We start from the raw sequence: 22,783 nt of genomic DNA, 5'->3' as shown, positions 1-22,783 counted from the left end.
CTGAGAGATCTTATCAAAAAAAATGACTGTGGGATTTGTGTCAAATTAATGACTAAGGAATTTTTTTTAATGGCAGTAAGATACCACTACCTACATACCTACTAAAATGGCTAAAATTGAAGAGACTGACCATACCAAGTCTTGCTGAGGATGTGGGGCAACTGGGATGCTCACCTACTACTGATGGGTATATCAGTAGTATACAGTCACTTGGGAAAACACTTTGGCAGTTTCTTCGAAAGTTTAAAAGGTATTTACCGACGAGAAATGAAAGCATGTGTCCACACAAAGATTTGCACATCAGTTGAATGTTGCTTTATTTGTCATATCCAAACAGTAAAAACAGCCCAAATGTTCAACAGCAGGTAAATAATGAACAGTGGTGGGATAGTCATACCGTATGCCAGCAGTAAGAATGAATAGTAATGTGGCTAGATCTCAAAATAATGATGGTGAGTGAAGAAATCAGACAAAAAGGAATACATGCTGTTTGATTTATTTATATAAAATTATTGAAAATGCAAACTAACTATAAAGACAGGAAGCAGAACAGAGATAGTCTGGGGACGGGTTGGGGGTTCAGGGAAAGTTGAGAGTTGGGAACGTGAATGTGAGAAATGTTCTGAGGGTGATGGACATATGCGTTGTGATTGTGGTGATGAATACAAATGTCAAAACTAATCAAATTGTGCCTTTTAAATATGTGCAATGAGTACATGAGTAGTATATCTCAATAAAGCTGGTTAGACATAGAATAATCACACCTTGAAGAGAACGCTAGTGTTATAAATCATTATTAAAAGAATATTATCAAAAGAACATATACATGATATAAATAAGTGGTGTATTTCTATACATGATATAAATAATAGCAATAATCTATGGTTACAACCACAGACAAAGTTAGCAATGACTAGTAGGGAGGGGAGAAGGTCCTGAAATACAATCAGCTAAAGCTCTCGTTATAACAAAGTATCAGAAGCTAGGGTTATTCTTGATTTTGAGATGCAGAGAAATATCAGGGATTTGTTTTAAGTATGGAAGAACTTCAAATCCAGCAAAAGTGACTCTGACTAGGCCCCGAGGCCTTCCATTTTAAGAAGTGTCCGTGCCAACCTGTCACCAGGGGAGGATTTCTGGCTGTCACATCCTGTGACTTTTACAGATACCCAGACCAGGAAATAGGTTAGCACCCCTCCAAGGATATATAGACCCACCAGCCCCACCTCCCCTTCTCTGCTTCACCTTCAAATCCTTGATGTTTAAACTTAACAACAACTAATGGTCATTCAGCAATCCCACTGCTAGTTCGGTATCTAAAGAAAATGAAATCACTTTGTCAAAGACATATCTGCATGTTCATTCCAACATTACTCACAATAACCAAGACATAGAAACACAAAAGTGTCCATCAAGAGATGAACAGATTTAAAAAGAGTGTTAAACACACATACACACAGAATACTCTTCATCAAAAAAAAAAAAAAAAGGCAATCCTTTGCAAATGGATGGATCTTGAGGATATTATGCTAAGTCAGAAAAAAACACCACATGATCTCACTTATTTGTGGGATCTAATAAGGCTGAGTAAGTTGTGGAGTCTGGTACGGCGGCTATAATCAATACTGAAATTTCATACTCAAAAGTTGCTGAGAGAGTAAATCTTTTTTTTTAAAGATTTATTTATTTAGGCATACAAGAGCTGGGTACAGGCCAGAGATGCAGGGAGTGAGAGGATTCACCAGAGACAGAGTGGGGAACGGAACAGGCAGACTGACTGAAATACACTGCTGAGCAGCAGGTGAGTTAGAAGAGGTCTGCTGTGCCAGGTGGGTTGCTCCCTGGCTGGCTGGGGATCGAACTCATGCTACAGAAGCTGCGAATAGCTTCATAGTGTGGTGCTTAACCCCTTGCGCCACCAGGGAGGCGTTCTCACCATGTACACAAAACACGGGAAAGGCATGAGCTGACAGAGGTGCTAATCTCATTTGATGGTAATCATCTTACAGTATATGTATGTATGGAGTCATCACTGCGTATAGAGGTATACACCTTAAACTTACACAATGTTCTATGTCCATTACCTCAATAAAGCCAGGGGGAAGCAGCGGTGACCTCTCAGCCTGTTGCCCCACTTTCTAGGTTCACACCTATCCAGAGCTTTGACTCTGCCTGTGAAAGCATGAAGTAGCTGTTTTCAAAACTTTACCAGCACATTCCCTCCAACGGAAGGGCACACTCATTTGGGGAGATGATAGAACCTTCCCGCCACAGGTTTTGGAGGCACACACAGGACCCAGTGCCGGCCCTGCACTCACTATTGTACCCTTGGGAGGCACCACAGAAGTCCTCTAGTTACCCCTCAGTTAAATGGGAGGAAAAATGCCTACGCCTGTGTGAAATTTTGGCATGGTGCCTAGCCAATGGCAGTGCTGAAAAAGCACTGTAGTTAAAACTATCATTGAGGTGATGGCCATTAAACCAGTACCTGAAAGCTTGAAGTTTGGTCAATACTTTTTTTCTTTCATTTTTTTTTTTTAATTCATTCTAAAAAACTCTTTCTAAGTGTACATTTAAATTACCTAACATGAGAGATGGTGCTTGGTGGCCACTCAGTATCATCATTGCTCATCCCCGGTCGTCACCACCCTTGCTAGTGCCAGGCACTGGGACACAAAGATGAGCAGGGTGCAAGGAGCTCCTAATTTAGGGAGAGACTGAGATGTACCCCAAAGCGCCAAGGAACCGGAAGTCAGTGCCAAAGAAGACATCTGTGGGGCCTCGAGAGAAGGAGGCTGGGAGTCCATGCCGCCCCAGGGTTGACCAAGCACTGTCCCTTCATCCCAAGGCATGGCCCCCGTCTAGATTGGCCCCCAGAGCTACCATAAAATTACTACCTACTTGATCGCAATATGACTCCCACACTCCTGTCTCACCGGAATTAAATCACACCCATTTTCAGAGCACCCACCGTGGGCCAATACAGTTCCAGGAGCCAGGGTTACAATTACAAGACAGATATGGCCCCTGCCCTCAAGGAATTCACCTTCCAGTGAGAATCCCAGAAGGAAGATACAGGGAGAGAAACAGTGTGACTAGTCCCAGCAGTCGGGGGAATGGAGGAGTCCGTGCCCACTGTCATGCTGGCAGAACCAGAGAACTAATACAGGAAAAAGGTGATCCAGGGAAGCCTTCCTCCCTGGGCAGGAATTTGGGCAGGAATGTGCAAAGTTCAGTTTGGGTCACATTGAAGCTGATGTAATTCCCTTATCTTTATGAAACTTGATATAAGTCCCTCATTGGTGAGGACCCCAGGATTTGTGAGAGGGGAATGAGGTCAAGGCTCCAGAGTTGGGGTGGTTGGCTCAGGCCTGAGGATGACAAAGAGCCATGGACTTTGTACCACATCCCAAAGGACTGTGGCAGAAGCGGGGCGGTATGTGCTCCAGGCTGAGTCCTGACTCTCACTGACCCTGAAACCCTGGGCAAGTTGTCTCACTTCTCTGAGTTCTGGGTATCAGCTAAATGCAGATGGAAATACGCTCCTTGCCCGTTTCACCTGACAGTTGTGAAGCATCTAGAAGAAATCTAGAAATTGTATAATCTACATCACCTTGTATAAAGTGATGTAAATATAAGAAGTCACATCTAGGAAAAGGCTGAGGCTCTTCATGATGTGACCAGCCCAGGGTCACACAATGGTTGCCAGGGCCATCGATCTCTAGTGTCTCTGCCCTGCTCTAATACCTCAGTCTCTCTGGGTACTTGCTGGTGGCAACTTGTGTGGAACACTGAGACTGTTTTGAGAGCCAATCCAGATGAGACCTTCAGACCCCCATCCTGCCTCCAACATAAGCAGGCCAGTAACCTACATGACCTAGGCTGAGGTCAGTGTCAGCAGCATGCATTCCAGGCCCTTGCGAGCCCCACAAAGGCTGGGCTGGCAGCCTTTGTCCGGGAAATGACAATGTCCAGCTCAGAGAGTGTGCTCCAAGGTTTATTGTATCTACTGGGCAGCCCAGGCTCCCACTCAGAGCAAAGGGCTGAGAGCATCTAGAAGGGAAGCAAGGCTACCAAAGGCTGACAGGCCTGCACTGTCGAGACAGCAGTGCTTCCACTTTAAGCACAGCCAGTTCACCCCCCTTTCCCTTTATATCTCCTAAAGAGGGAGGGCTGTCATCTCCATAAACAGAGGCTCCTGGAGGTTTCCTGACTTGTCTATCATCTCCATCCCCCAGAGCTCTAGATCCTGGCACTTTGCCTGCTCCCCCACTTTACCCAGCCTCAGTGACCACATGTCTGGCAGTCAGCCCACCCTCACCCTGGCAGTCACTGGTGCCTCCTAGGACCTAGGATTATAGTTTGGAGCGCACAAATTCTACCAGGCTCTTCAACTGCTCCTCCAGGTATTGCGCATCCCCATGGTTCTCGATGGTCCAGTCAAAGTCCTCAAAGTTATCCAAGTCACATTCTGACTCAGCGTCGTCCACCCCTGTGAAGGAGGTGAGGCAAGGTTAGGCTCCAGCCCTCCAGACAAACATTGGATATCAAGCCTTCTGGCTCCAGAAGGAGCCACCCTCCCCTTACCTTCCCTCTGCCAGAATGGGGCCAAGCTTCACCCAGTCCAATGGGTACTGCCCAACCCTTAAAACACCAGCTATCTGGCTCAACTGCCCATCAAGTCCCCAGACTATCCAGCTGAGTTAACTCTTCACTCACGGCTGCCAATGGAGGGCAGACTGGGTGATCTAAATCTATAGACAACCCAAAAGGGAGTTGTATTTTCATTTTCTGCAAAGCTGGTTGTGTCAATTATTTCTATCGCTAAATCTCTGGTCCAATCCTCTCCGGAGGCAGTGTGCGCCATTCTCACGTAACAAGGAGAATGTGATAACACATGGACCTGGTGAGTGTGCTGTGATGACATAGTGAGAAAGTGGGCAGGGCACTCAGGCCAGGACTGGCCTGGATGGACACCTGGGAAATGAGTAGCCATTAGGAGGGGGCAGGCACATGGGCCTGAACTCCCCAAGTCACAGGGACCTGGGGCAGGAAAGAGGCCTGAGCTAGGCTTCTGAGTGGCCACAGAGCAGGTCTGGGCAGGCACGACTAAAGTTGCCATGCAGAGCTTCCCCTTTTGCCACCCCCAACACACTACTAATCAAAATGAAATGAGGGCTGTCAGGCCCGCCCTCCCACCTGCTACCTGCTGTTAGCACACCGGCCCTTAGGCAGAAAAGCAAAGCTGAAGGAGCAGTGGGGTGGGTCCCAGGCCCTCCAGAAGTCCACTGACCTAGTGAAAACAGGCCAAGTGAGGGACCCAGGCCAAGGTCTCAGGGGACCTTTACCCCAAGGGACACCTTCCCCTTTCAAACCTGGAGGCTCTCCTGAGCCCAGGCCTTGGGTTCCCTTTTATAATCCCTGTCTCACTCCCCCACCGCCTGCCAGCAACCAAGTGGAAGACCTAGCGCGCAAGAGTGGGTGGCCTGGTTTGCAGGAGGTGTGGACGACCTATGTGCCAGTCTTAGGGGCAAAGGTTGTGAGCAACACACCTGGCGTGAACATCCAGCCCCGCTGCTGTCGGCTCTGCTCTGAGGCCACCACTCGGACCAGCTGTGTCACAGCACCATAGGCCTCTCGAAACCACTCAATGTCAGACACCCTCCGTGCGTCACTCACCAGCTGTGGGGAAGGAACACAGACATGTGACCAACAGGTCAGGGTGCAAGGCATAGAGCAGGGGGTAAGGGGGCGAGAAAAGAAGAGCCAGCAACCCTCTGAATAAGCAGGGGCACAGGTCCGGGAGAATCCAGACAAGTGTAGCCCCACCCCCACTGTCACCCAACCAGCCAAAGAGACACCCCTCTTCTCTGAGCAGACCCCCCAGAGTGGCCACAGCCCACTCTGTCCACATGTCTCTGCCAGGGACAGACTGGTGACCTGCAATGATGGGGCTCATCACTGCAATGAAGGAGAGCCCTCGGGCCCTAAAGTAGATTCACACACTGATCTTACAGGTGAGCAAACTGAGGCCAGGAACAAAGGTACTCTAACAGGTTTCCTGGTTTGAAACACTAATTTGATTTTTGGCAGTCCCTGTCCCTAAACCACTCAAAGTCTCCCTTCCCATCATTCTAATAAAACCCAAAGCTCTCACGCCAACTTACAAGGCAGCACAAGATCTACCACCTATTTCCCATCGTCTTCCCTTCATTCATTTCACGGCAGACACTATCTCTGGCCGTTTCTCAAACAGGCCGACCACCTCTCCTTCTCAGGGTCTTTGCTCATGTTACTGCCTCTGCCTGGACAAACAGGCAAAATCAAAATCCTTAACATGAACTTTTGGGCCTTGAATGAGCCCCCTCACTCCACGGAGGTCTCTGCTCAAGTGGCACCCTGGAGAGGCCTTCCCCACCAGCCTGCCTCCCGTCCTACCTCGTAATCCTGATGGGCTGTTTTCCTCCAAGCACTAAGTGCACTTAAAATCATCACTCCTTATTAATTTAGTCATATGTTTATTGTTTGTCTGGCCTTCCCAGAGAGAGTTCTATGAGGGAAAGGAGTCTGACTCAATCACCGCTGTCTCCGGGCCTGTGCCCTGTCTGACACACGAGCACACCCGACGAATGAGGCAGTGAATAAACAGGCCCGCTCTTCTCGTCCATGGTGCTGACGTGTTCATTCACCCAGTTACTAAAAAAAATAAACAGCATGCACCTACGGTGTGCTGGGCACTGGGGACAGAGTGGTGAGCAGAACAGTAGGTGCTCGCCCTGGTGGCGCTTACAGTCTGGTGGGCGAGACAGCAGCTTCACTGAGAACCGTGCAACCACAGTCCTCATCAACTCGCATCTCCACCTTGACATGACTGAATCAGGGCCTCTGATTTTCTCTTCAGCCTATTCCTCCCACCCCATTCCTGGTCTCAGAAAATAACAAGTATAACCTGGGCTTCCTTGCCCCTCCCTGGCCTGGTTCCACTGGTCTGGGAGTCCACTTTATTTCTGTTCCTTTCTCCTCAATAAACTTGTTCTTTCTCTAAAGAAAAGAAAAAAAAAAAGGAAGAAGAAGAAAGAAAAAGAAAATAAGAAAATAACAAGTATATTTGTCCAACTGCTTGGTACCATTTCCTGTCCTCACACCCCTAGCCAGTGCACCAGCAAATCCTCTTGATTCTATCTTCAAAATCAGCACAGAATCAACCCCTTTCCTCCACTCTCCGACTACTCAGAGCCGAGTTGCAGCCACTTCACCTGTCAGGGAAGCGTCCTCTACTGGCCTGTCTGCTCCACAGCCATCTTCCTCCCAGCAGCAAAGTGAGCCCTTTCGACATAGATCAGCTCATGTCTCTCCTCTGCCCAAACCCTTCAAGGGTCCTCATCTAACTCAGCAGAACCCAGACTCTTCCAAGGAAACTGTAGGATCTGATCACACTCCTACCCAAACCCTCACCCATACAACCCCTGGATCTGCCACAGACATGCCAGGCACATTCCACGCAGGGCCTTTCCAGAAAAGGGCCTGCTCCCTTTCTGGAAAGCTACTTCCCTACACATCCATTCGGTTCTCTCCCTTACTTCCTCCTTATACTCAGATGTCATCCTATCTGGGAGCCTTTCCCTACATCCTTAATAAAGCAGCAACCCAAGCCCAGCCTTCCTAATACCCTTGGCCAGCTTCACTTTGCTCCTTCATATTTACCTCCACCTGACAGTCTATATTTATTGAACATCCAGCTCCCTCCATGGCCAGCTATAACATAAGCTCCCAGAGGGTAGGGACTTCTTCACATTTTTGCAATGGCCTATCCCCAGTAGCTGGAAGCAGGCCTGGTCAAGCAGCTAACACAGGCTGACAGAGTGAATGAGGAAGGAAGAGGGAAGGTACCATGGGAGCACCTGCCAGGGAGCATCAGCTAAGACATGGGCACCAAGGAAGGATTCCCTGCAGAGGTGCCTATAAGCTGAGCTGGGGCCAAACAGGTGGAGAAAGAAAGGGAAGTTCAGGCAGGCAGAACATCTAGGGAGAGGCCCTGATTCCAAAAAGAGTTCATATGGGTAGCAGAACGTACATCATTCAAGGCCCAAAAGTTCATGTTAAGGATTTTGATTTTGCTCATGAAAACAATGGGACAAGGTTTTTTAAAGAGAGGAGTGACATGACTCAGTGTCTGTTTTTATTTTATTTTTTTTAATATTTTTATTTATTTTTCATTTTTAAAGATTTATTTTTATTTATTTATACACACACTGGGTACAGTCAGAAGCACGGGAGGGTGAGAGAATTCACCAGAGCCAGAGCGGGGAGCAGAGCAGGCAGAAGGACGGAAGTACACTGCTGAAGGGAGCAGCGGGCGGCAGGAGAGGTCTGCGCGCCACGTGGGACCCTCCTCCAGTGGCCGGGGAGCAGCCGGGGATCAAACCAGCGCTGCAGAGGCTGGGGGCAGCCTCGCAACCCAGCGCTCAACCGCTGCACCACTGGGGAGGCCCAGTGTCTGTTTTTAAAACATCATTTTGTCTGCAAGAATCAAAGGTGGATGAGACAGTGGGGGCTTGCTCCAGGTGGCAGCAGTGGAGAGAGAAACCAATGCATCTGAGATCTACAGCATGTGGGGAAAAGCAGAGGGCTAGGGAAATGGGTTTCCTTAATGCTGCCACAGAGCCGGCTTACCCAGATGGGCTGGGAAACACCTTTCACGATCCTCCTGCAGAAGAAGCCTGGGTCAGCCTGGCGCTTCTCTTCCCCCCAGCGGATCATGTCCTTTCGATAGGTCTCCTTGTAGTCACTGGCATCTAGGAGTCTCTGGAAGTTCAAGCCGTGCTCCTGTCCAGAGCACATCATTAAGTCTATGTCACCGGCCTCTCGACTTTGCTAGACTCCTGAGACAGGTTCATTCCTCCCCCAGGGCCCATGAAAAGACTAATGAGGTTTCTCCAGGACAGAGGCCAACAGACGCCTGCAGAGGAAAGAGACCTGGAAACCAAGAAATCCCCAAATGGCAGATGGAACAAAGGTCTCAAGATAATCCAGAAATTGTTTCAGTTTGTCTTTAAAATATGTGATGTGGTTTTCTCTTTTGCAACAGTTTTACCTTCCCAATTATTTCTGGCTTAAACTAATCCTGAAATTAGTTTGCATCCCCTGAGCACAGGCTTAGCCTTTAACTACAGTGGGAAATCTGAAAACACCACATTCCATGTCCTCCCACGAACCCTTTTGACATTGTTGGCCCCCCTATAAACCCAAGAGACTTGGCTTCCCTGTCTCTCTCTTCTTCCCACCTTGCCCCCTTTTTCGTACCCCAATTCCTAGCACCTTTGCTGCAGCATCACTCCACTTGGCTCCAGGCACTACTGGGGCCCTCCACACCCAGAAGCAGAAGGGCACTCTGATCACATGGGAAGTTGTTTCCAGACCTGACCTCTCCTTCTCCAAGGACTAATAAGGAGGAGGGGTCCATCCAGGACCCCAGGAGAGAGAAACATTCAGTTCACGTTCCACCTCCCTGTGAGCTCACTACAGGAAGACCTTCCCTCCTCAGACTGTTTCTCCATCTGCAAACTGCAAAATCACCTCCCTTCATCACTCCTCCAAGGTGAGGCCAGAAGCCACCTCCTGCTTATACACTGGTTTCCCACGCACCTCTTGCCACAGGGGAGGAGGAGCCACCAGGACCATCATGGTTTGCTTGTCAGTCGTATTTCCCATTGTGATTTAAGAAATCAGTACATTGATTAATTCTGGATTTGTTTTGGAATAGAAGTGGGGGTGGACTTGTAAAGGATAGGGCAGGCTGGTCTTTCTGTCCCCTACTGAGGTTTTAAAAAGGAAAACTTCTCTCCACCTCCACTCCAGCCTGGATAATAGGTCTGCAGCAAGTCTGCTTTGGGAACTCTGGAACACCAGTGGCTTTCTAGCTGCTCCTCAGAGTCCCAGTGTTCTTCAGAGGTGCCCGGGCCCCACTGGAGAAAGCTGAGTGTCTCCCACAAATCATAATCACTCCCAGTCTGTCTACTGGATATAAAGAATTTCTGCATCTGATTTAACTTGGGAAAGTTCCCACTAAAAAAATGTGAAAACCACGGATCCAGTTATCCCCAGGATCCCCAACACTGCTGTCTACGAATGGTGGTGGGAGAAGACCCAAAGGTACAGAAGGAACAGAGGAATGTTCCCACGAACACAGGGCTGTCACATGGAAGAGGGGCATGAACTCTTAAGTGGCTCCAGAGAGCTAGACTCAGGCCAACTGACCAAAAGGCCATGACCAGATGCCCAGAGGGGTGCATCTGGTGGTCAAGGACAGAAACACAGGGGACAAGATATTTCATTGTGTGGGAAGCTGATGTCACTGCCCAGGTTCCCTCGTGTACATCTAAATATCCAAGAGTCCCTGTTTATTTTTTATTTTTTTTAAAGATTTATTTATCTGTGCATACAAGAACTGGGGTACAGGCGAGACGTATGGTGGGGAGAGGATTCACCAGAGACAGAGTGGAGAACAGAACAGGTGGATCAACTAAAATACACTGCTGAGGGGAGCAGTGGGAAACAGGAGAGGTCTGCTGCACCAGGTAGGTTAGCTCCCTGGCTGGGGATCGAACTTGTGCTGCAGTGGCTGTGGATCACTTCATAGTGCTGTGTCTTAACCCTTTGGGCCACCAGGGAGGCCCCCCTGTTTATTTTTTTAATCCAAGTTTAGCAACTCTATTTTTTTAATCTACGTGGTTCAAAATTTAAAAGATACACATTCATTTACAGCAAAAACTCCCCCCGCTGCTGTCCACCAGCCAGGTCTCTCCCTGGAGGCACCCGCGGTAGCCTCCCATGTACAGCTAACCCTTGAACAACACGAGTTTGAACCCTGTGGGTCTGCTTTGATACGGATGTTCTTCAGTAAATATACTGTGAAATGTTTTGGAGATTTTTGACAATTTGAAAAAAACTACATGGCCTAGAAATATCAAAAAATTTAAGAAAAGGTCATTTGTCACAAAAACATAATATATATACAGATATATATGTAGATAATAGTCTATTCTAGCACGAACTATGATAAAAGAGCATAAGTCTAATGATTGAAATACTGTATGTCATAAAAATTTTCATGTACAGGGCCTCCCCTGGTGGCGCAGGCGGTTGAGCGCAGCGCTGTGAGGCTGTCCATAGCCTCTGCAGCACCAGTTCGATCCCAGCCGGCCAGCAAGGGTCCCACATGGCGCAGCAGACCTCCCCTGTCTCGCCCACTGCTACCCTCAGCAGTGTATTTCGTCAGTCTGCCTGTTCTGTTCCCCACTCTGTCTCTGGTGAATCCTCTCACCCTCCTGCACATCTGGCCTGTGGCCCTGCTGTTGTATAAATAAATATTTTCATGTACAGGCCAAGCCATGACGCAACCCTATTGCTGCGTCTTCATTATCAACACATGCGTCATTATACGTGTAAATAAACACGAATTTCTTTTTCATGGCTACCTTTTCATTTTTGATGTCTACGGCTAGTAATACCTATAACAGCTACACTGTTTTGTCTCATATAAGAAGATATCGATGTAGGTACTGACAGACAACTGATCTTGTTAACCATGTAAACTTTCAGTATCAATAAATATAATATAGTACTATAATGAATGGTCTTTTCCTTGAGGTTTTCTTTTTTTTTAAGATTTTTATTTATTTATGCATACAAGAGCTGGGGAGTAGGCCAGAGGTATAGGGGTTAAGAGGTTCACCAAAGACAGAGTGGGGAGCAGAACAGATGGACTGACCGAAATACACTGCTGAGGGGGGTAGCGGGCAAGACAGGAGAGGTCTGCTGCACCATGTGGGTCAGTTCCCTGGCCAGGGATCAAATTCATGATGAGGAGGCTGGAGATGGCTTGATAGCGCTGAGACTTTAACCACTGTGCCTCCAAGGAGGCCACTTCTTAAAGTTTTCTTAATAATATATTCTTCTCTCCCTTACTTTATTACAAGAATAGTGTATAATACATATATCATTAATGTTTATGTTACCAATAAGTCTTCTGGTCAAGAGCAGACTATTACTAATCAACTTTTGGAGAAATTAAAACTTATATGCTGGGCCTCCCTGGTGGCACAAGGGGTTAAGCACAGCACTATAAAGCTATCTGCAGCCTCTGCAGCAGGAGTTCGATCCCCAGCCTCCCTAGCCAGCCAGGGAGCAACCCACATGGTGGGGCAGACCTCTCCTGTCTCACCTGCTACTCCCCTCAGCAGTGTATTTGTAGGAAAATAAAGTGTTAATGTCGTTTTGCTGGGGACATTGGAAGATGTGCGACCACCTTTTGGCCTCCTGATCCGGGAGCCTGGCCAGCGCCCGGACCAGGAGCCAAAAGATAGGGCTGGTTATGTAACTGTTCACGATGTCCGGGACCACCAAGAAATATGGCTGGTTATGTAAGTCCGGGGCGTCATGCGCAGAAACATGACCAGCCTACCATGAATCCCTAGCTTGGATACTGGCCATATCCGACCTTGGGAGATAAAAACACAGTGGTCGCCCAGCTGCTGCTGCTCGCAGCTGCTGGACGTGGATATGTCTCCCATGCTGTTCTCCGGAGTGCTGACTTTTTTGCCTCCGTGATGCTGTTCTCCGGAGTGCTGACTTTTTGCCTCCGTGATGCTAATTTCTGAGGAAACTGTACAGTATGTATGCATGTTCATCAGTTTGGTCAGGTTTGGGGCACTGTTTATAATTTTGCATGTGCATCGCCTATGTTGCTCACAATAAATCCTTTTACCTTTTTTATACGGTGTGGTCATTGAATCCCATGGAATCGAGCCTCCCTCAAACACCTGTGCACAGGGCTAGCAATTACTTTTTATTGCTAGTTACAGTATTTCAGTCAGTCCTCCTGTTCTGCTCTCCATTGTCTCTGGTGAATCCTCTTTAAAAAAAAAAAAAAAATGCAGATTTTCAACTGCAGAGGGGGAGTCATTCCCCCAACCACCAAAGCCACTGCCCCGCCCCTGCATAGTTCAAGGGCCCACTGTATCCTCAGGTTTTATTTTTTTATTAAGATTTATTTATTTTTATACAAAAGCTGTGGTATAGGCCAGAGGCGCAGGAGTATGAGGGGATTCACCAGAGACAGAGCGGGAGCAGAACAGGCAGACAACCAAAATACACTGCTGAGGGGAGCAGTGGGAGAGACAGGAGAGGTCTGCTATGCCATGTGGGAATATCTCTGGCTGGTCGGGAATCAAACCCACACTGCAGAGGCTGCGGATAGCTTCATATCTCTGCACTCAATCCGCTATGCCACCAGGAAGGCCCCTCCTCAGGTTTTAATGCACCCCAAGAAACAGTACTTAACACAATGCCGGAATAATGTTGAATGACTGGATATCTAAGCACCTGTTTACAATTTTTGTTCCCCATTTTTTGACACATGTAGAATTCTCTAACTATTCTACATCTTCTCTTTTCACTTAACACCGTATCTTAACAATTAATTTCTGAGGGGGTAATCCTGAGGTTGTGGCAGGCCCTCTGGGCCGGTGGAGAGGGGAATGATATGTGTCACCCTTTCTGAGTAAGGGGGCATGTGTAGGCCCTTACACTAACCCGAGGCCATTGGAGCTGCCACTCACATCTACAGCCATTCCTGAACATAATTTCTTGAACACACCCTGGTAGGTGACCTGAAGTGAGTGAAGCCAGTGGGGAAATATCTTAAGCTAAAAATGCTCCCAAAATATCCACTCACAGGAAACGGAAACTGCTGACCACCACCCAGCCAGCAGGGGCCCTGCTGGTGAATCGCATGATACCCACAGCAACCAAAGCCCAGGAGCTGGCTCCTTCTACCCACCAGATGCCACAGAGTTGTCACCTACCTGAGCAAACTGCTCCTTGAGTGGACCAGAGAGACGCAGGATAGCACAGACATCACTTCCGAGTCTGTGGAACAGGGAGAACCAAATCCAGTTAACCTAGCACTTCTGGACCCCAGAAAAGGAGTCCAGAGGGTTGAAGCCCCATTTATGCTACTCTTATCTATGTAACTCTGTCGCCTCTCAACTTCCCTGACTCTATTTCTTCATCTGTAAAGTGGGGATAACTGTTTCCGCTTGTCTCCCACAGGATTATTTTGAAACTTGAATGTGAAAGAGTCTGAAACTAACAGGTAAAACAAGTAAAATTTTAATTATAGTGTGAACATCCCTGTCTGGCAATATCCTGGCTGAATTACTGCTGGATCCCTGAACAAATTCTCTCACTGCCGGAGTATCTCAGTTCCTGACATGGTTGTCACATAGAAATCAATCATTCATTCAGCAGTTCAATTCGCTCAACCAACCGTTTCTTGGGTATTATATTTGGGTCCAGGTGATACAAATATGAATAAGATACAGGATTCCTGCCCTGACCTTGAGCTGTTCAGATTCATTTCAACGCTGACATGGTAAGATAGCTGTCCTTATCTCCATGACTTAGATGAGGAAACAGGTTTTGTGAGGAGAACTGACTTACCTAAAGCAACACTGCAAGTAATGAAGTCAGCAGTGGGAACACAAAATAACAGCCAGCATTTAGTTCCCATGCCTTTACTAGGTGTCAAGAATTGTCCTCAGCCCTTCGCATACATGGTCTCATTTAATCCTTACAATCACTCTATTATTATCCCTGTCTCACAGATGACAAAACTAAAACAGAGTGGATAAGAAATGTGTACAAGATCACACACAAGCAAGCAGTGAACCAGGATTTCCCCAGAAGTTTTAATACCAGAATCTGTGCTCCTGAACACCATTTGACTGTTCTCTGGGGATAAGAAGACATACAATTTAGGAAAAGATGGTAGATACTTGGTGATGGAAGATCCAGATGGCACCCTCTACCCGAGGCTCCCCCACAACCTCTTGGAACCCCTGTGGTACCTTAAAGCAACCTCCTGGTACTCCTACCACACTGGTCTTCAAGAGGAAAGATGCCCTACTCCCCCTTCTCACTAGCTCTTCTGCTCTCCTGGCCTATGCCCCAACAAAATATCGAGTGAAAAGTGTTATTTGGGAAGATAATGTGGTAATTCAGGAAGAATCCATTCCTTGGAGCCACACTAAAGATGAATCTGAATCCTGGACCTGCCTGCTCAGTTTCTTCATCTGTGAAGCAGAGACTCTGAGTAATAATACCACACAGTACCAAAGAGGTCTGCAGGATGAAATGAAATAATACACATGTTCAGTGCTCTGCACTTAATAAAGGTTGTTTCAATAAACTCCTGCTCTTAGGTGGTGTGCTGGGCAACGATTAGTTAGGAGTCAACCACGACTGGGGTGTGATCGTCAGAAAATCTATTCTCTGTGTTTCCGACTCCTTGTCCTGAAGTTCAGGAACAGCTGTAGAGAAAAATGCCTCAGTGGCAACTGTTACTAATATTTCCTGGAGAGAGAGATCTACAGTTTAACGTGTTTGGAGATGTGGCAGCTGAAGTCTCTGTGATGGGCGTGTGGAGATCGCCCGCTTTATGTGATGGTGACAATCCTTGACCGCGCCCCCCGCAGGGCCGGACCGCCCCGCACCCCGAGGACCCCCTTCTCCGCAGCTCAGCCCACCCTCAGACGCCTCCCGTGTCACGTGATGCGGGGCGCTCCTCCGCCCTCGCCCGCTTCCCCTCCTTCCCGCCCCTCGGACACCTGCTCAGTAGCTCGTCGGTCACAAAGTCCTTCCCGGATTTTCTCTTCCCGCTGAACAGCAGCACGAGCCGCGGGGAGCCTCCTAGCGGGGCCATGGGTCGTCCTGTCGGCGCGCCCTGAAGCCGACACTTATGCCCATCTCTGAAGTCAGGCCACCCCGCGCGGAGTGGGAGCGGCCATTAGCTGGCGAGGCCGCAGGAGGGGATCCGCCCCTCTCTTCGTGGCTGTAGAGGGCACTGTCGGCCTTCACGTGTGCTTCCGGACATTTTAAGTAATGTCTAAAGAAATTAGAAGTGGGGGGAAAGAAAGTCACTTCCCAGGACAGCCTTTACCCCCTAAAGAAGCGCCCCTACCAGACGGATTTAGAACAGCCCGGCCCCGCCCACATGTGACGTCAGGGACACGCCTCCTCAGCCGGCAGCGCGGGGGCCGACTGGGCGCGACCGGGTCGGTCTTAAGGGGATGACGTCTTAAAATTCCCTGAGAAGAACGTCGCGTTGCCTTCCACACAAACCTGTAAATGTTATGAAAAAAGATAAGATTGATATTGTTGAAGAAGCTTTCAAAACTGCTTTCTTATTTGTGCATTAAAAAATGCATGTGCTGAAGAAAATCCTTTTTTGGCCTCCAGTGAAAATGGGTCATTTCTAGAGAGGAAAGGAGGCAATGACACCAGAGGGTTGTGTCCTGCGACATGTCGAGGCTGAGTCTAATACCTGCTGTTTTAATGTTAAGCTGGTTTTAAAAGTGGAGCGGCGGGCCTCCCTAGTGGTGCAATGGGTTAAGCACCGCACTGTGAAGCAATCCGCAGCCTCTAAAGCACGAGTTCGATCCCCGGCCGGCCAGGGAGCAACCCACATGGCGCAACCCACATGGTGCCGCAGACCTCTCCTGTCTCGCTCGCTGCTCCCCTCAGCAGTGTACTTCGGTCAATCTACCTGTTCTGTTTCCCACTCTTGTCTCTGGTGAATCCTCTCACCCCCACCCACCTCTGGCCTGTACCCCATATATAAATAAATTTTTTTTTAGATTTATTTATTTATACAAGCACTGGGTAAGAAGCGCGGGAGGGTGAGAGAATTCACCAGAGCCAGAAAGGGGAACAGAACAGGCAGACTTGACGAAATACACTGCTGAGGGGAGCAGCGGGCACAGCAGGAGTGGTCTGTCCTGCCATGTGGGACCCTCGCCGGCAGCCGGGGGGATCGAACCAGCGCTGCAGAGGCTGCGGGCAGCTTCGCAGCCCAGCGGTCAACCGCTGGCTGAGGCCCAATAAATAAATCTTTAACACACACACACACACACACACACACACCCTAGTTTCCCACCAAGAGATCAAGGGACAGAAATATGGGGTAGTGATCTACCCCTTCCCTGAATTCCCAGTGTCATCTCTGCCCAGTCTCTGTGAGTAAATGAAGTCGTCTTTAGCAAGACTGGCTGTCCTGCATTTTTCTGAGCATGTCAAAACACAGCCTGTAAGCCATTCCTATTCCCATTTTATGAGCTATAAAGTCAGGCAAAGAGAAAAGGTGCTATGTGGAGACTTGGGAAGACATGATTAATCCCCTTGATATTGAAAAGCTGGTACAAAACCAGCTAAGGAAAGTAGAATGATGAAAAAGAACAAACTTCAGGAAGGCCTTTTTTTTAAGCAACTCTGAAAGCTTTGTACTCATCAGTATGTTTAGAAGCAATTTTTTTTCTATATCTAACATTTTGTGCTGGCCACAATTTTCAAAACTATATTTTGTGTAAAGAATGTACAATATATTTAAAGAACTTTGTAATTAGCAATTCCAATTCCTAAAATTCTCCAGATTGTCCAGGTAACAGAATTCCAATTTTATGTTGGATAACTTTCTTATACACAAATCATGAAATAAATTTAGCCTTTCATGTAAATACACGTGTTTGAAAGTTCTAATGTAACTTTACAGTGTACTTGTTTTAGTTATTATTTTATTTCAGTACATTTTTAAAAATAGCTACAGAGCAAAGATTTACACTATTAATCAAAAATAATATAGCTGGTAGATTTCTGCAAATTGGCAAAATAACTGGGTTTTACACTATTTTCATACCACCAAGGATGGACTATGGAATGAAAGGTCTAATCAAAATCTCAGAGTGGCATGTTTTATCATTAATATTTTCCGCTCCTTGACAGAAATGTTTGATTGTGCCTTTATGGTTTGCTTTGGGGGTGGGGGGTGTTTCCTATGAGAATGCATTTATTTATTTATATTTTTATTCATTCAATTTATTTATTTATTTTGCATAGAAGAACTCAGGAGTAGGCCAGAGGTACAAGAGGTGAGAGGATTCACCAGCACAAAGTTGGGAGCAGAAAAGACGGATTGACTGAAATACACTGCTGTGGGGAGCAGCGGGTGAGACAGGAGAGGTCTGCTGAACCAAGTTTTAACTCCCTGATTGGGGATCGAACTCAGGCCATAGTGGTGATAGGCTGAGACTTAACCCCTATTCTACCAGGGAGGCCCTATTTATTTATTTTTACCACCACCATTCCCTCATTCCTTTTTCCCTCCCCCTCTCTCTCTTAACTCAGAGCCTTCACTGTGTTTATTAATGTCCAGTAGTTTCTATACATATTTTACTTTGTCAAATTGTCCATTATGTAAATACCCAGAATGTTTTTGTCTTTCTGACTTGCTTTACTGCACATAATTCCTCAAACTCCCACCATTTTGCTGTAAATGACTGCATTTTATCTTTCCTTATGGCTGAATAGTATTCCATGGTGTAGATGTACTACCTCCAGTTGTCTGTTGGAGGACATTAGGCTGCGTGCATATCCTAGCTAGAGCTTATAGTTTTTTGCATTGTTTCATATTCCTTCTGTAGATGCCTAAGAGTGGAATTACTGGTTCTTATGGTATTTCCATTTTTGTTTTTTAAGATGAATTCAGATTACTTTCTATAATGGTAGCAGCAGTTTACATTCTTAACAACAGTGTAATAAGGTTCCTCTCTTTTTCATGTGCACCATTCTCACAGGTATGAAATGGTAACTCATTGTGAATTTAACCTGCATCTCTTACTGAAAGTGTTAATGAACATTTTTGCCTTCTGGATATCCTCCTTGGTGAATTGTTCATTTCTGCTGCCTGATTAATTGGATTGTTTGTTTTTCCATTGTTAAATTGTATACTTGTTTATATATCTTGGATAGTAACCCCTTTTTGGTTATATATTATGTGAATGTTTTCTGTATATAATCATATATATGTATAAATATATATATACGTGTGTATATATAAATAGCTATGTAAAAGCTTTTCACATGAGGTGATCCCAATTGTTTATATTTGCTTTTATTTCTTTTGCCATAGGGGTCAAGTCTCCAAAACCATCTTTATCGTTGATGTCATGGTGATAGTGTGGGGGGTTTTTTTGAGATTTATTCCTTTATTTATGCATAGAAGAACTGGGGTATAGGCCAGAGATGTGGGGTTGGGCGGGAGTGGGGTGGGGTGAGAGGATTTACCAGAGACAGAGTGGGGAGCAGAATAGGCAGATCTACTGAAATACATTACTAAGGGGAACAGCGGGCAAGACAGGAGAGGTCTGCTGTGCCATGTAGGTTAGCTCTGTGGCTAAGGATTGAACTCAGGCCTTCATGCCACAGCTGTGATAACGATAGTATGATAGCGCTGAGAATTAACCTCTATACCACCAGGGAGGCCCTTGTTGATGCCATGGAACATAGCATTTATTTCTTTTTCTATGTATTTCTTTTTCTATTTTATTGTTTTAGGTCCTATATCTAAATCTTTATTCCTTTGGGAATTAATTTTTGTGTATGGAATTATAAAGTGATCCAGTTTCATTCTTTTATGTGTGGACTCCAATTTTCCTAGCATCATTTATTAAAGAGACTCTCCTGTTCCCATTGTATGGTGGTGGCTGCTTTATCATATCATTAGGTACATGTATTTATTTCTGGGCTTTCAATTCTGTTCCATTGATCCACATGTCTATTTTTGTGCCAAACTACACTGTTTTTAGTACTGTCTGAAGTCATGTACTATGATGCCTCTGATTCTCTCCTTTTATCAGGATTGCTTTTACTACTCCAGGCCTTTTTTAGCTCCATATAAATTTCAATATTTTTTGCTCAATTTCTTTGAAAAATATTGTTGGTATTGTGCTGGGAATTACATTAAATTTATATATCACTTTAGGCAGGATACTTATTTTGATTAGACTAATTTTCCCCATCCATGAGCATTAGATGCTCTTCCTTCCATCTCTTTATGTCACTATGTAGGGGATCATGGGATTTGTAGTTCCCAGTGTCTTGACGGAGTGGGGGTGGCATCCACAAAGCCTGTATGGAGATTGCTCAGGACATCCTTTCTTCCTAACACTTTAATAACATCTTGTCGTTTTCATTTTATAGATCCTTCATCTCCTTAGGTTAATTATGAGGCATCTGATTCTTTTTGAGGCCATTGTAAACTAAGTTATTATCTTGGGCCTCCCCTGGTGGCACAGGTGGTTGGGCACAGCACTGTGAAGCTGTCTGCAGCCTCTGCAGCGCGAATTTGATCCCAGCCGGCCAGCAAGAATCCCACATGGCACAGCAGACCTTTCCTGTCTCACCCGATGCTCTCCTCTACAGTGTATTTTGTCAGTCTGCCTGTTCTGCTCTCCACTCTGTCTCTGGTGAATCCTCTACCCTCCCGTGAGTCTGACCTGTGCCCAGTTCTTGTATGTATGAATAAATAAATCTTTTTAAAAAATTAAGTTATTATCTTGATTTATTTTCTACTCATTTGTTGTATATAAATATGCTGCAGATTATTGTATGTTGCTTTTGTAAACTGCAACTTTCCTGTATTGTTTCTAACAACTTGTTGGAGGACTCCATAGGGTTTTCTATATATAGTATTATATCTGGGAATAATGATCGTTTCACTCCTTTACTAACTTGAATTCCCTTTATTTCCTGTTTTTGTCTGATAACTCTGGCCAAAATCTCTAATACTAGGTTAATCAGAAGTGGTGAGAGTGGGCTTTCTTGTATTGTTCCTGATCTTAAGGAGAAAGCTTTCAGTTTTTCACCAATAAGTATTACACTGACTGTTGGTTTATAGTATGTGGCCTTTATTATATTGAAGTAAGTTTCTTCTATTCCTATCTTGTTTATGATACAGGGCAGCAAAGGGGCACTAAAACTGGCCAAGGACAGGGCCTCCCTGGTGGCGAAGGGTTAAAGTCTCAGTGCTATCAAGCTATCGCCAGCCACTGTGGCATGGGTTCGATCCTGGGTTCAATCCTGTTTAGCCTGCTGGTCCCTTCAGCAGTGTATTTCAGTAGAGCTGCCTGTTCTGCTCCCCACTCTGTCTCTGGTGAACTCACCCCACGCACCTCTGGCCTACACCCCAGTTCTTGAATGCATAAATAAATCTTTAAAAAATGGTCAAGGACACTGCCCAAATAATTAACTGGTCACCATCTGAGTTCTTCACCTGCACACACAATTGCAAGACTACTAAGGATCCAAGAACAACAATAGTGTTGTTTATTTAACAGTAGGATTTATTTAACAATACAGGGAAAAACAAAGAGTAACTGAGGCCAAAAATGGCCTTTACCTCACCCGAAGCAGTGTCCGGTGTTTTCATGTCCTAAACACAAATGGTCCCAAGATGGCATCTTCCCACCACTGAGGGCCTGGAGTACATAGCAGCCAGACTATAAGCCGGATTACAACTCACAAAAGACAGCAGAAGACAAAACAGGAGATGCTCACGGAGCTGCCGAGATTTCCCAGAGCAGCACTAGACAAGCAACACTCAAAACAGCAGCTGCAGTGTCCAAACCACCAGACAAACAGCCACACTCACAGCTCATCGAGGCACCTGGCTCGGGGTCCTCACCTTCCCTGCCAGGTAACAGCAGCAAAACCGAACAGTGTCAGTCACTCAGCTACTTGCAAAACCTCTGAACTTTTCCTCGCTGAGGTTGTCTGCTAGAGGCCTCTCCATGTCCTTCAGAGACCAACAACAGCCTTCTGGAAGATCAACGTGGTGGGGGCAGAAATCACTGACCCCCCAAATCCGAATGCTGAAATCCTGAAAGCTGAATCCGGAACATTAAATCCTCAGGCCACTTCCGCAGTCCCTTATGTTTCTTACCCTATTCTCCACCCCCCCACTGATACTTTGTTTGCGTTTTCCCTGGGCCTATCCATCCTCACCAGCACCCCCTTTCCAGGGGGCACTACTTGTAACAATCATTGGCTTCAGTCACCAGTTACATTTAGAGTTGTTATCATAAATGAGTGCTGAATCTTAACAAATGCTTTTTCTGCTTCTATTCATATGTCTGATATGGTGTATTGCATTGATTGATTTTTATTTATTAAACCATCCTTGCATCCCTGGGGATATTCCACTTGCTCATGATACATAATCCTTGTGATAAATTGTATTTTATTGATGATATTTGCATCAATGTTTACCAAGGATGTTGCTTTGTAATTTTCTTTTCTTGCACTGTCTTTATCTAGTTTGGTATCAAGTAATGTTGGCAGTGTAAAATGTCTTAGGGAATAGTCACTCTGCTTGTATTTTTGCAGATAATTTGAGCAAGGTGCACATTAGTTCTTCCTCAAAGATTTGATAAAATTCATTTGTAAATTTGTCGGGTCCTTGGCTTTTGTTTAGTTTTGTTGTTTTGTTTTGTTTTGTTTTTAAGATTTATTTATTTATACAAGCACTGGGGTACAGGCCAGAGGCGCGGGAGGGAGAGAGAATTCACCCGAGACAGAGCAGGGAGCAGAACAGGCAGAAGGACCTGAAACACATTGCAGAGGGGAGCAGCTGGAGTGACAAGAGAGGTCCGCCGCCATATGGGCATCTCCCTGGCCAGCCGGGAATCGAACTGGCACTGCAGAGGCTGCGGACAGCTCCACAGCGCGACGCTCAACCCGCTTGCGCCACCAGGGAGGCCCAGCTTTTGTTTTTTGAGAAGATTTTTTTATTGCTGTTTCAATTTCCATGTTTGTGATCAATTTGTTCAATTCTTCTATACCTATATTGATCGACTATATTGTTCATCTCTTCAACATTACCAAATTTATT

The 22,783-nt window shown here is 46.1% G+C and overlaps 1 protein-coding gene across 3 annotated transcripts; it reads right to left on the bottom strand.

The window, feature by feature from the left end:
* Positions 1-300: 300 nt before the first annotated feature.
* Positions 301-16,020, bottom strand: PMVK (phosphomevalonate kinase). Of its 3 annotated transcripts, none has more exons than XM_037499419.2 (5): positions 15,669-16,020; positions 13,866-13,929; positions 8,674-8,826; positions 5,553-5,682; positions 301-4,492 (listed from the first exon to the last, which is right to left on the bottom strand). In XM_037499419.2, exons 1-5 carry the CDS (start codon positions 15,761-15,763, stop codon positions 4,356-4,358), a joined length of 579 nt encoding a protein of 192 aa, XP_037355316.1. In that variant the 5' UTR covers positions 15,764-16,020; the 3' UTR covers positions 301-4,355. The 3 variants fall into 3 exon arrangements, with proteins under 3 accessions (XP_037355316.1, XP_054546932.1, XP_037355317.1); XM_054690957.1 differs by lacking the exon at positions 15,669-16,020 and adding an exon at positions 12,767-12,913 and having other exon boundaries at positions 13,866-13,896; XM_037499420.2 differs by lacking the exon at positions 15,669-16,020 and having other exon boundaries at positions 8,674-8,707; positions 13,866-13,918.
* Positions 16,021-22,783: the final 6,763 nt, after the last annotated feature.

This window comes from Talpa occidentalis, unplaced genomic scaffold, assembly GCF_014898055.3.
Source record: "Talpa occidentalis isolate TD23 unplaced genomic scaffold, MPIMG_talOcc4v2.1 talOcc4.9, whole genome shotgun sequence".
NCBI lineage: Eukaryota > Metazoa > Chordata > Mammalia > Eulipotyphla > Talpidae > Talpa > Talpa occidentalis.
Note: the sequence above shows the minus strand (reverse complement) of the source record. Positions and strands in the feature narration are given on the sequence as shown.